The 14,732-nt window shown below is 37.4% G+C and overlaps 1 protein-coding gene across 1 annotated transcript in view; it reads left to right on the top strand.

The window, feature by feature from the left end:
* LOC150089170 (uncharacterized) overlaps positions 1 to 14,732 on the top strand; it is a 437,035-nt gene that overhangs the window by 182,188 nt on the left and 240,115 nt on the right. Inside the window, exon 5 of the mRNA XM_090389629.1 lies at positions 6,717 to 6,920. Coding sequence (XP_090245755.1) covers positions 6,717 to 6,920 — 204 coding nt within the window. The remainder of the gene's footprint in view (positions 1 to 6,716; positions 6,921 to 14,732) is intronic.

Genomic DNA, 14,732 nt, shown 5'->3' with positions numbered 1-14,732 from the left:
ATTCATACTGGTGATCGTTGATCAAATGGAAGGTTTCTAGAAAGTTTAAGAGTTGTCGGCGGTTAATTGATTACTCAATTACTTTAGAAAGAGTAGAAGTGCAGTGGGAGGATAATTGAATGGAAGGAATTTCTTACCCTTTTAGGAACTGACTGAAAAGATGTTAATAATAATACAAATATTATTATTATTATTAACATCTTTTTATTTCCACATCGGTGGGCAATCCCCGGAACGGCCTGGTTCGGCTAGAGGGGCGTACATAACAAATATTCAAATTATATAATAAATATATAAACACATTAAGTTTAAAAAATATATATGAACACATATTGTATTTACAAGTATGCTGACATGATATAACATTGAAGTTTCAAAACTGTTAAGGTGGTGGTAAGGTGGTACAGTCAATAGTTCTGCTTTGTAAAGTTCTTTCAGGGTGTATTGTCTGTAGCGCTTCGAGCTGCAGAAAGCTGAGGCATCAATTCCGAGGGAGTTATATGGTCCGACCGTATTAGCCGGAAACACTGATCCTAGATATTGCAGGTTTTGTAGTGAAGATCGTGGACAAGGTGTTGCACTGCACAGGGTCCGTTGGATAGTCCGAGAGTTTGTCGTCACTTCCCAGATGTCGGGTGAATCCATTCGGCCACAAAGGAGTTGAGCCAATGTGTGCAGGTTCCTCGGTTTCAGGCAGAGGTTTGCATAGAGTACGATCCGCGAGATGTTAAAAGGGTGGCCCATCGCCTTGTTTAACCATCTCAGGAGCCAATACTCTGTTCCAAGGAATCTCTTGAGTTGAGCAGCACAGATGCATAGAGTGGTACGGGGATCAAATTTCTTTGCACGTAATCCAATATCAACTCTCGAGGCCTAAGACCGCCAGCTCCTGTGAGATTGCCCAGAGAGCAGCAAGCGTTTTCTGCCTGGCCCTTTTGAGGTGGTCTTTGAAGGTTAGTCTGTCATCCCACTTCAACCCCAAATCGGTGTGCGAGTTTACCTTTTCAATGACGGTCCCGTTGATTTTCAGTGTAATTTCATTCTTTGTCTTCCTTTTTGTGAAGGTCATCTGAGCTGCTTTCTGAGGGTTCAACTTTAGTCCGAGACATCGTAGATAATCCTGAAGTTCAACCAGGACGTTCTGTGTTTTAAAGGCGACTGCATCAGCTTTTGCTGGATCATCTAATGTCACGAGCATCTTGAAATCGTCAGCATATGAAAGGAAGTTTGGGTGCTTTGCAAGGAAGGGCTCCAAAGCAGTGGCAAAGAACCATGAGGAAAGAACTCCCCCTTTTGCCGACAGAGGTCGTGATGGTGCTCTCCAATGTATGGTTATATTATCTACTCACCACGAGCAGTTTACAATATATAGGATTAACTTGAAAATGGTGTCATATATCACAGCTAAACTAACTCATCATTAATATAGGAACTGAAAGTAGTATGAACCAGTTTCAACTTTTCTTTGTATTTCTTATGAAACAAAAACGATGATATAGTCATTTCTGGAAAGAATAGATTGCTGCTATTAAATAAATGTTCCTAAAATATAAACCTAAGACGTCTGATCAAAACACTCTAAGACTATTTGTCTAAAAATAAAATTAGTGTACGTAGAGTATTTTTATAAGCAGTACAGTTCAAAATAAATACCCTGGCTATAGGCAAGTGTTCCAACGTTCCTAATCACTTCTGGAAACTTTGTCGGAACATATCAAAGGTCATCAGTTCTTTCAGTTTCACTTTTAAAGTTTGGTAAATAAAGAAACAACCGCATTAACAAGATCAGATGAATATGGAGGACGGGATAGGGATATTTTTTTTCAGCAAAAAATTCTTCAATATAGAGTGTTGTGGGAGGGGGTGTTACAGGAGCATTGTCATGGTAGACAAACCATCCATCACTGTGATACAGTTGGTGGGGTTTTCTCCTATCTCTTGCCTTCAATTTAATAAGAACCTCGTTATAATAGGGCTGACAATTCTAAACAAAGGATACTCTGAATGCTGAAAAAAAAAGCAATTTTTTTTCTGAAATGACCGAATCCATCATACTTTTCTTTGTAAAAGCAAGTTTGGTGAATTCCACTGGAACGACTGAAATTCCATTTCGGGATCACAGCTATGCACCCTTTTTCATCATCATAATGATGAAATTGGGTGTTCTATATCTGCGTTTATTTTCAGTTTCATGCATAGTTCTCGAGGAGAACCTTTTTCGTCACCATTCATCATTCTTGGGACAAGTTTTGCACTAGCTGAAAACCAAAGAGTTTCAAAAACACAAACAAATATCTATCCGGTTTTTAGTGTGTTTTCTTGTCTATTTCATGATACATAGGCGGTGTACACACACACACACACACACACACACACACACACACACACACACACACACACACACACACACACACACACACACACACTCATATAATTTGTTAAAATATATGTACAGTATCTGTCTTTTAAGTAATAACTTCATTCAATTAAATTATACGTTTTTGGAAGAAGTAAGCTTCGTAAAAAAAATGGAGTTTTTATCATATTAGTATCGAATTTAACACATCCTGAGGTTTCACGAAAAACGTATACATATCAGATTTATGAGTAGTGGCGACATCTATGATTAATTTGCGTTAATTTCCAAGAGGGGAAAGTAACCAACTAGAATATTTATCTTTTCGGTAAATACTCATAAAATATGAATTTGAAACTTAAACCGATTATTTAAGAACTAATTAGTTTTCAATAAATGTGAAATTATCAATATAAATGTCAGTATTTAAAATGGAATATTCACGAATTTATTAATTAGACATCCATATCAGTATCTACTATTATCAACAAAATAACTGAAATATGCAGAACGTACGAAACATTCATAAAAAATACAGGCTAATCAGTTCGGTAATATCAAAAAGCATATGTGCTCAAAACTTAAGAAAGAGACACAAAACGAATAAATCAAAAACTTTTTGCTGAATGCTGTAAAGGCAGATGAAGCTGAAATCTCTGCAGCAATATAAGCCTGCAGGATGATTTCTCGTATAAACCTATTTGATTGATTTCGCCGTGTCGAATGTGAAGTAGCTACTGCTTTGCTTTTAAGATTTCAACATGAATTATTAACGATATATATTCGTAATAATGCAATTAATATTGTCATTCCGATTATTTTAATACTTGACAATCTGTAATAAAGTGTGCATACAACGGTTTAACCAGCCAGGTGCGCATCCAGAACGATTTATCTGAGGAATTTACCATCCAAACTGGAGTCCGCCAAGGGGATGTAGCCTCCCCGTTGCTTTTCAACATCGTGGTCGACGCCATTATGAGGCAAGCATTCAGAAACAGACAGGGCATACAATATGACAAGGATCACTATGTGACTGACCTGATGTTTGCTGATGATAGTGCTATCCTTGCCGGTAACGACGCTGAAGCCACGGACATCCTCTACGACATTGCCCGCATTGCCCGGCCATACGGTTTGAAGATCAATGCTGGTAAGACAAAGGCCCTGACAACAGATGGGTCGCAAGCCACCATCTATCTCGAAGGCGTCCAGATCGAGCAAGTGCAGGACTTTAAATACCTTGGGTCGCTGGTCCAGGAGAAGAAAGCTGCATCCACCATGGAAATCCACAGCAGAATTGGACAGGCGGCCACTGCGTTCGCCTCGCTCAAATGGTGTCTGTGGAAGAGGACCAACATTTCCACAAAGACTAAAATCCGACTCTTCCGGACTTTGATCCTGCCCATTCTTCTTTACGGATCGGATTTGAACAAACTTGAGGTATTCCAAATGCGATGCCTGCGGCAGATCTTGGGCATCTCTCTTCGCGACCGCATCACTAATGATACCATCCGCGCCAGATGCCAACAGCAACCAACCATTGCCGACCAAATCCAGAAGCGAAGGCTCAGATGGTTTGGCCACGTATGTAGAATGGGCACGAACAGAATACCATCCACACTCCTTTGGAGACAACGACCCACCCAATGGAGCATCCAACGGACCGCGCCTAGGAAAACGTGGGCCAAGCAAGTGGAAGATGACTTGAAGAGCCAACGTCTCGACCTTAACCAGGCCAGGACTGAAGCCATGGATCGTAAGGTATGGAAGAACATCACAGAGCAAGTCCGAAACCCTGCGGCACCTACAGCAGCATACTGGTTGCGTGGCCAACCGCCTCCCCCAGCTGCCAGCTAAGGACCTAAGAAGAAGAAGAAGAAGAAGAATAAAGTGTAATACAAGTAAAATGTACTCTTTATGGCCTATCACCACATGTTGAGGCCCTAGTAACAACAAAACTAACTGAGAACTGAACAATAATGATATGGAAATCCGTGTTTCTTTACCTATTATAAAACTTTCATGAGATACAAGATAATTTTAATATACTTGGAGAACGACCCTACGTGGTGGTTTTCAATGAAATCTAGTTTTCCATTAAGACTACTCTTATACCATGTGAATGTTAAGATAGTTTATTTAGGTAATAACTAAATCCTGTAACGTTTCGGAAAGCCTGCTGGAACATTCTCTGAGGATGGGTTCCGGCAAGGTTCTCGAAACGTTACCTTAATGTATAGGGATTTAGTTATCACATAAATAAACTATCTTAACATTCACATGGCAATTTTCTTTCTTTCTTTCTTTTATTCTTTTCCTTTTTTTTTTTTTTCATACAGGAATCCTTCAACCATGGAACTCCTCTGTTAGAGCCATATGATTCCTTTCTTATTAAAAAAGCATTAGCATAATTCTGCAGTTCAGCACTTTTTCTCTTTAAATCCTTAATTTTATCACTTCTACTTATGTTGACAATCTCGAATGAATCACACGCCTGCCCCCCCCCCCCTCTCTCTCTCTCTGGAACACAGCTTGTTAAATCGGTTCTGTCCCATAGAGATATGGTGGCACTTTTTGATTCTAAACTTATTTTTCATACTCACATCACCTTTCCTAAAACTATATCTCTCCGTACGATGTGAGAACTGAGACAATACCTTCTTCATCCCCCGCTTTATATAAAAGTCTATCTTCTCTTATATGTTATATGTAGCTGATCTGGTCAGCTGCTGGGTGCTCTTACCTTAAGATCTCCTCTCTGTGGAACATCACCTGTTAACATGGGTAAACCTAATATCATATAATTTCTAGCATGGTCTTCGTGGACAGTACAGTAGTTACAATCACCGTCCTCCCCACACCGGTTGGAAAAGGCCCGTATTTGTCAATGATGCGAGAATTTTTTATGGGCTTTTTTACACTCTGTGGCTGAGGTAATCTGTTTCAGGCATGGACAGTAAGGTTCCCCCAACAACGAAACTCGGGTTGGTGGGGGGGGGGACTTTTTCTTCCAGCAAAACACGTAAATCGACACACAATTTATGGCCATATTACACATAGGCAGATGAGTTAGTTCTCGAGTGGCCATAATATGACAGTTTTATTTATTTATTTATTATCCTGCCGTGGAAGTTTGGTATGCTGTTCCCAAGTACAGCCTAAAGAAACTTTCGACTTTAGAATTCTAGGTCCTAAAGTAAGTCAACAATTGGGCTCGCCTACCTTATACCACCTCCAAATCAGAGCTCTGCATTCACCTCCGCTACTCCTGTCCAGCACTTGGCATATCTTCACGGATAATGACAATGGGACTAGATCTCTGCTCCGCAACGTCTGGAGATCAACGTCTCCAGACGTTGCGAAGCAGAGATCTAGTTCCATTGTCATTATCTGGAGATCGGGGCCAGAAGACCTTAAGCAGAGCACTCAGAAATCCTCCAGCTCTCAACTTTCAAGGGGCACTTTCCCAACAGCATCATCGAGGCACTAAATTCATCCGATATTGATTTTGATTTGTTGTCCACACAGCCTACAAAGACCGCAAGCGCATATCCCTTTTCAAGTGTCTGCAACATGCGTGTAACAGTCGCTGCAATTAATACCTTAGTGAGAGATTTTTGTGCTGTTACTGGAGATAGAATTTATATTGTATTAGCGTTGACTCAATACTGTAGTATGTTAATTACTATGTTTTGGTGGTAATAGGTAAGTAGTATGCATTTATGTAATTTTATTTCACATCCCAAATAAGATTGTTAGATTTCTCTGGTTTTCTGTAACAAGAATTTTTTTTTTTTTTTTGAATAAAGAATTCATTATTATTTATTGTTAAAACAATTGGTTTCAGCAAGATAGTGCAACAAGTCGTACTTCACGTACTTATACGGCGGCACTGTTCCTCCTGTTCAGAGATCGCATAATTTCAAAAGGAATATGTCCAACAAGTTCGCCAGATTTGTTTCCGTTAGACCTCTTGTGGGGTTACGCCAAAGACAAAGTCTACAATAATAATGCACGCATTCTCGAAGAATTAAAGAGCAACATATCCAATATCACTTCAGAATACAGTGTTTTTGAACGTGATGGTTGACAGCTCACTGTCAAAATTTTTTGTGACAAATTCATTGATGTCAGAGAATAAAGAATACTACTTGAATAATAAAGAATATTGTAAATTTCATGTCCGTGGCACTCCTTTACTTGATTTTATTCGTATTTTTGTGGGTTGGGTTGTTATTTAAAATAAATCAGCTTCTTTTTTACCAATGAGTCAATGATAAGGCCCAAATTCAGGGCGAATCAAAATGGCCAAATCTTCCAATATGCAATATCATCGTTCTTTTCGCTTCTTTTCCAGGAAGGAAACATTCCCTTATTTCTGGCTGCCCAAGTTGGAAATCATACCATCTGCAGGGAACTTCTCTCCATCGGTATGAAAGATCAAATGTATTTCAAGCGTAGGAAGACAGGAGATACTGTCTTACATATTGCCACAAGGCGAGGTGACGTGGACCTTGTACGATACTTACTCAACAATGGAGCAGACGTGAGTGCCCAAAATGTAAGTATGAGACTACAACATAAATACTCTTCATTTAATGATTACTTTATCTTATGAATCCATGAAAGTAACTGTTCCGCCCTCGTGGATAGCACAGTGCATATAAGTACCGTCCTCCTCACATCGGATGGAAAAGGCCTAAGCTGTAATCCTCAAGTCAGGTACTTTTTGCATGTTAAAAGGCCAGTAAAAAGCCTAAAGTCCTATAAAACGTTTCAGGATTTTAGGCACATCAGAGGTAGACCATATTATGTCTATATACTGTGTGTGTTATGTGGTCGATTTACCTGTTTTCTGGAAAGAAAATCCCAATTTTCGTGAGGGAAATACCAAGCAACCCTCGCCTGAATTCAGCCATTTTGTGAAAAGAGCGCATAAAAATTCCTTGCATTCACTGACGGAATTTGTACTCAGATCTTTTTTTTTTCCCCCCCACTGTGCTACATGCGAGGGCATATTCAGAGCGACTAAGTTCCTCGACGTTTTGTAATGTCATTAGAAAAAAATAAAATAAAATAAAAGGGGGGGGGTGTTTTAAAGCGTTAGATCTGGCTGAAAGAGCATCACGAAATTGTGAGGTTTTAAATGTGTTCGGTTTTAAATAAGAGTACCATCTTGAAATAAATAAGAAAGGTAAAGTTAAAATCATTTTATAATACCGTATAGTCAAATTCAAGGCACATTAGACTTTACATAGAATCCTTCAAATAATACGAGTAATAGTAAGACTAATATTTGTAGATCGGAAGATCTCAATAGGGCAAGATCTGGATATTTGTTTAACGTAAAAATAAAGAAGCAACTTAAAATTACTCGCATTAATGTAAAAGTAAAAATACTATTCCTTTATTACTGTAGCAATAATTCATAACAGATATATTCGCAGAGGAAAACATGTAAAATTATGTCATTTGTATGGAAAAAAATTAAACTGAGAGAGGTGAAAGATAGAATACATTTATTTTTCAGGTAAGAATAACGAATCATGCATATTGTTGATTGCAAAAAAAATGTAATTAATTCTAAATAAAGATATTTATGTCTAAACGCATTCTGTTCAGTGGGTCTCGACTTTTCTGCATATGGGATATATGTAAAGTTAAAGGGGACTTTTACGCGTATATCACGTGAACCAATTCACAACCGCACAGTGATCAAAATTTATGACTAAAACAACCTGACAACTGAAAAATAACCTTAGAGGGATTCTTTATGTACTCGTGTCATAGCTATAGTTCCAGAAAGGGTTAACATTTCTCTCATAAAAGAAACAAGCTTATTATTATTATTGTCACTGCACTGAGTTAATATATTATGCGAATATTAATATTAAGCTTGTATTGAGTTAACAGGTAACAATTTTGACATATACCTAGACTAACAAAGCTTTTGATACCGTCCATCATGGGAGGCTGTTATATAAACTAGAAGTTAGAATTACTGGTAAGATCATACGATGGAAAGCTGGAAAAGAGAGAGGGGTTTTCATATATGGTCAGGCTTCAGAGTGAACCAGTATAAGAAGTGGAGTCCCTCAGGGTTTGATTATGAGTGCCCTCCTATTTCTAATCTCCATACATGATATTTATAAAGATATCCAAGGGAAGCTGTCAAAGTTTGAAAATGATTTGAGGACAGGAATGGTTGTTCACATGGATTTACAAAAATATCGATTGCATATATGATCCGAAAAATGACAACTAAAGTTTATTTCTTCAAAATGTTGGGTTATAACATTTAAGGAACAGAAATCATGGAGTCACGTATAAGCTACGGGGACAAAAGCTAAAAGTCGTCGTTCAAAATAAGAAAAAGGCTTACGCGTTATGATTCAACTTGATATTAAATTTTCCATGCAGTATAAATAAGCGGCTAGGAAGGCACATGGTGTTCTGTTCACGACTTATATACAGTGGTGCTCAAAAAAAAAAAATAATAATAATACTTTTATGCCTTACGAATAAATGTACAATGAAATAAGCACTTTTTTTGTTTTTCAAAATAACAGCATATTATTTATAGTCCTTATAATAACAAAAGTTCTATGAAAGAAGTGATTTTTTCATAAAATCATTACATTACATTAAAGTCATACTAGGACGACAGTGAACTATATAACTAAAAAACAACAAACTGCTCACTAATATTTCGTTGGCCCAACCCTTGCTTGTAATGACTACTGCACATTGTCATGGAATCGACTGGATAATTCTCAATGTATTCCTGGGAATCTCATAGTACCAAACACGAGTTAATGTCTCTTGCAGCTCTCAATGTTTTTGGTTTCTTTTGCATTACTAAAACACCCATTTTGTTCCAACACATTTCAACTGGATTAAGGTGTGGGCTGTTCCCAGGCCAGCAAAATAAATTGCATTTACTTAAGCATGAGTGCGACGTTTCATAAATTTAAAATTTTTGCTAATTCGCTGCGCTCGTCGCCGTGACGGGATATTGTGTTGTGATTCTGTACTTCACAATAAAGATTTATTTTATTTAATTTTATAAGTAGTATTTACAGTTATAGCTCTATGAAATGGAGCAGAGTCGTCCTGAAAAATGCAACTGGCAACATCCCCATAGTGATCTCTAATTGTGGGAAGTAATTTACCAAATACGTTCGGTAGATTTCATAAAAGACGTTCGCATTCTCTGCATAATGCAATACAGAAGACATCTGAGAAGCTGCCTTGTGATGTGAAGTAATTATGGGAAAATATTGTACTTTGGAAATCAAGCACCGAACAATTGAGAGTAATTTGTTCTTTTAAAGAAGTAACATATAACAAGCTATTGATAGTTTCAAGAACTCACCGGTTAGGTTCATACCAAGCAATCGATCAACTATTGGTGGCATTTTTTATTTCCAAAAGCAAATGACGCCCGAGATTTATTGTAAATCTTCTTGAATCATCATTAAATGATGCCATGTTATGTATAATGTGCTTGGAATATTTAGTAAGCAAATACAGTACAGGAATCTTTACAAGATTATTTCTTACTGCCGAAGAATCTCAGCTACACGCCAATTCATGACATCAGGAATTAATCGTAGAGGTGGTGGGATAGCAATAATTGCAAAATCCAATTTTAAAGTTTTGAACACATAAAACTCTAATACTTTCGACTTTGAAGGAAGTTCCCTACTAATCCAAGTTAAGGATTCTCTGCTTCAAATTTATAATATTTATATTCCGCTTGGACCTACTGATGACATCATTAATGAAATAATAACCTGGATCACTACTGTTCTTAAGCCTCAAACTAATATCATCATTAAATGGGCGACTTTAACCTTCCCCTGCACAAATATAATCTACAAATGAAACTGCTGTCCGACTCATTTTTAGTTCTAGGAGCTAAAAAAATCAACGTCCCTGTTACAAGAGGTAATCAAGCGCTTGATCTTGTATACTCTAACTTTCCACTGCATTAAAAACTTAGTACGAACATTACATTTAAATCTGACCACAAAAGTATAGAACTGCAAGCAACAATTTGCTGTGGGAATCCTCGCACCCCTCTGGAAATCACTAAAAGAATATCATCAATTAAATTCCTCCAGAAAGAAAAGTTTTTGCAGCTCTTAAAATACTATCCATGGGATTCTCTCAAAAATATTCCTACACAGGACGCCACCTTTCGTCTTATAAAATGGCTGAATCAACTGAAAACAGAGTCGGCATCCAAACTTGTTAGAATATCTTCTCACTCCAAACCTTGGTTCAAATCCCACCTGAAACCTTACTTTAAAAGTAAGCAAAAATACCACAGACAGTGAAAGAAATACGGCACTTCATCAGCACACATAAAATATAAAAAGAGCAGAGCATTGTTTCAACTCAAAAAAATTCAGTCATACAAAAATTATGTTATGTCCACGCTAAAGCACAATAAAAGAGCACTTTCTACCAAAACAACAGCTACCTTACAGCACGATCTAGTTTCTGAATGGATTGTTTGTTTGTTATTTGGTTTTTAGGAGCATTAGCAACTAAGGCCATATTGCTCCGGGAAATGCGGTGGTCATTCCCTGACCTTTCCGCATCCTCCGTATTTGGTGGTGATAGGCTCGAACCCGGGTCTAATCAAGAAGCGTGTGCTACGCACTGCTGCTCCTTCCCACCTGGCTACAGAGGCGCCTCTGAATGGATAAGATGCAATATGGAAACAAGCAGATCTGACATTTTCACTGAAGGTATACAAAACAGTTTTATAGCATTTAATTCCTATGAACAAGCAGACAAAGTGCAACATGATGTGTCTCCGGATCAAGCGCTGCTAATTAACTAACTTGTGAACAGGAATACAGTTCAGCGTGCAGTTAACCAAATACGCCCTGATAGTAGTGAAGGTCCTGACGGCATCCCTGGTTTTATTATTAGATTGTCCAGCGTATACATTATTGATTCGTTAGTGCATATAATTTCCAGGTGCATCTGCCAGCCATTCCTTCCAAGACAGTGGAAAACTTTCAGGATTACGCTGATTCCTAAAAAAAGCTTGCAGAAATAACCAACCCGGCCATCGACCAATTGCTGTTTCATCAATAATTACTAAAATTATTGAAAAAATTATGCTCCCATATCTTCAACATGCAATCTTCGCTAATGCGCCTGTCAATATGCATTTTGGTCCTAGAGGGCGCTCCACAACAACAACAAGCCTAGCTGACACCATTGTACGCATCCAAACTGCGTTTCAAGATAAGGCACAATGCGATGTATTTTATTTTGACATCAAAGGTGCTTTCGACAACATAGATCTCAAAAAAGCTTTTCAAATACTAAAAAATCACTTTCTCGTTGATTATTTCCTATCTTCAATACAGCCTAAATCGCAGACTTCTTCTCTTCCCCACTAGTACTGACAATATTCTCGTCACAACCTCAACAGGCATTCCCCAAGGAGCCGTTCTCTCCAGTACTATATTTTCAGCATCTATTCAACCACTTCTACAAGAAAATCCAAATCTACTGACATACGCCGATGATTTAAAGTTATTTATAATCTCCAAAACCAGTGATGATATTCGCAAAGTTATCAATGATGCGAATTCACAGATTTGTAAAATCATCGAGTACCTGAAAGATCTCAATCTGAATATAAATGCAAGCAAATCTGCTCAAATTACTTATTCCCTTCAGAAACAACCCAACCACATAGAAATAAAAATTGCAGATGTCCCAATCCCAAATGTTTACGCTCACAAAGAACTTGGAGTTGTTTTTGATAAAAATCTCTCCTTTAATGCCCACTATTTATACGTTGCTCAAAAAATTCAAAAAGCAAAATGGTTACTCAAACAAGAAACAGCAGCGATTCAAAACCAGAAAAATAGTCATTAAGCATGTTCAAAGATGCATCTTTCCCATTCTGTCCTATGCTTCCGAAATCTGGTCTGGTGCTCCTCAAGTAACCGTCAAGAAATTCCTTGCCCTAGAATATTGGATTCTTAGATGGCTCAATAGTGAGCTTCGTTTTCCCCATACAATATCCAGGCAACAGCTTTATAAAAACCTAAAAACAAAGCCTCTGCAACAGATGATCAACGAGTCTGGAATCATTCTTCTTGCAAAGTTAATCACCTCTGCATGCAATTCACCAAACTTAGCCAATATAATAGCTGTCCCCAACAGGGAAAATTCAAGAAACCAGCAATTCAAATCCAACCTCTCCAGGCTCAAACAAATGGACAGAATGTTCCCCAATGCATCTCTTCACCTCATAAATCATCACAACATTGATTGCAACAGGTTAATCAACTCTGAAGCCTACAGGAGTCAGATCTCCGATAAAATGAAGAAAAATAATCCAACCCAGTAATTGCAACTGAAAGCCAAATATCTTGTTCTGCAATTTTTTTTAAATTCATAACTAAAATACCTAGCCATTGTTAATATCTATATAAAATCTGCTGTGTACATATTCTCGATTATTTTATGTCATTCCCTTTGTATTTTTACCTGCTCCTAGCCATGTGCTGTGATGGGCTTGCTGTATTTGCAATAAATGAATATTTATTTATTTATTTAAAAATTCAATGTTCCGAAATTTTAATGATAAAGAAAGAGGTAAGTGCATCAAACGATCAGTATGTAAAATTAAGTACTGTACTTAAGAAAATTATTTTCTTCCTTCTTGCAAAGCAAGTGACCAAATAATAAAAAAAAAAAAAAAAAAAAGAAAAGAAAAAACTTGCAAAATGTTAACTGATCACAATATTCAGGGTGAAGAAATGGAATCATTTAAGGAACGAGTCATTTGACATTTGTAAAAATAACAGGGAAAACTTAGAAAAATGGACTGAACCCATTAATGTCTATATGCAATTAAAAATTTAATTTTTGCATATAAATATTTATATGCAATTTCTAATTAACAATATTTAGTCAGTTTAATTTCCTCAACAATTTCATTCTAGAAGTGAAAACGAGAATTGACGTCTGTTATAAAACCTTAATGGCATACGGAATATATTGTTCGTACTGGGCAATTAATGTAATCTGGTTTAACTCGCTACGGCCTCCCGCATTAGTCAAACAAGGTTACCTTAATTGTCCAGTAAGATCAAATATTCCGAATTCCGTAAGGTACGATATAAGTCCCAATAGATATCAGTGTTCTATCCGTACGTATATACATTTAAATACGGTTACTCCTTGCTCTCTGAGCGTGGAACATAAAGAAGGTCTCAAGTTGAATATTAAACAGGGTGATGTATTCAGAATTTTTTGTGCGGAGTGACAACAATCATTATTTCTCTAAAGTTTGTTGCTTTTGTTTAAGACCTGTGGCAAATGCTTAGAGCTAGAATCAGAATATTCTATAGACGCAAGCGCCTCACTAATTTTCGGAGTCCTGTCACCCCTTTCAACACTCTTTTAGATGAATAAGAATAACAACTTGTCAACTATTTACTCCCCTGTTGAATGTAAAACAAGGTACAGTGGTGTTATTGATGAACCAGCTTCAGTCTGTCATTTTGGCAGAAGTGGTTTCTCCGGTATCTTTCAGATCGGTTAGATGGACCCAGAGGAAGTAATGTTTTATTACTCATAATTTTGCTCCTTTAACGGTGAAAACCTGTGTGGAAAGTGAAACTCTTTCCACCCAGGTTTTTCAGTCACGCTGCTTGGAGGCAGGAGCGGAGTCGCCTGTAACCAAGCGAGCGAAGGATACGGAGTATGTTACAAGCAAAAAGGATAAATACGCTGCAAGCTAAAGTATGTAGTAACATTGCATTCGAAAAAGCAATAATAATTATTATACATATCGTTCTACGACGCCAAATTATCCTTAGTGACTTGCCATCCCTTCCCATCTCTTCTTTCCTTTCTTTGAACATCGCTGTCGTCTGGTAGTCGTCACTACATAAACATATGATGATCTTGGTTTACATATTGGTACAGTTAGCTGATGCACTTTGCTTCGAAAGCTCCTCGTAGCAATTTAGAACTCTTTATTGTATATAGAAGGCACATTGCAGTACACAACGCCCTTCACGGCTACAAGCCAGGGGTTTACATTTTATCAGTTCTTCATTCAGTTTAGTTTTTATTGCCTTCTTAATTTGTAGCTTTATTATATACTTTATTTTACTGTTTTTATGTTTAGTCGGCATTCACAAAAATTTTATATATAAAGTAAGTATCACTCTCCAATCCCTAGAAAGCCTATCCTTAGGAAGCGCGGAGTACACTGAAGGAAGGAACTCTGCAAAACATATACGTATATCCTCGTAGGCCCATGTCTCAACAACCGCAACAAGAATGTAGTGTCTTTCAGTGATGAATAATTCAGAGGTTGAAA

Source organism: Mastigoproctus giganteus, chromosome 2 (assembly GCF_048544385.1).
Source record: "Mastigoproctus giganteus isolate SK-2022 chromosome 2, ASM4854438v1, whole genome shotgun sequence".
Taxonomy (NCBI): Eukaryota; Metazoa; Arthropoda; class Arachnida; order Uropygi; family Thelyphonidae; genus Mastigoproctus; species Mastigoproctus giganteus.
The sequence above is the reverse complement of the archived record's forward strand: the minus strand, read 5'-3'. Positions and strand labels throughout refer to the sequence as shown.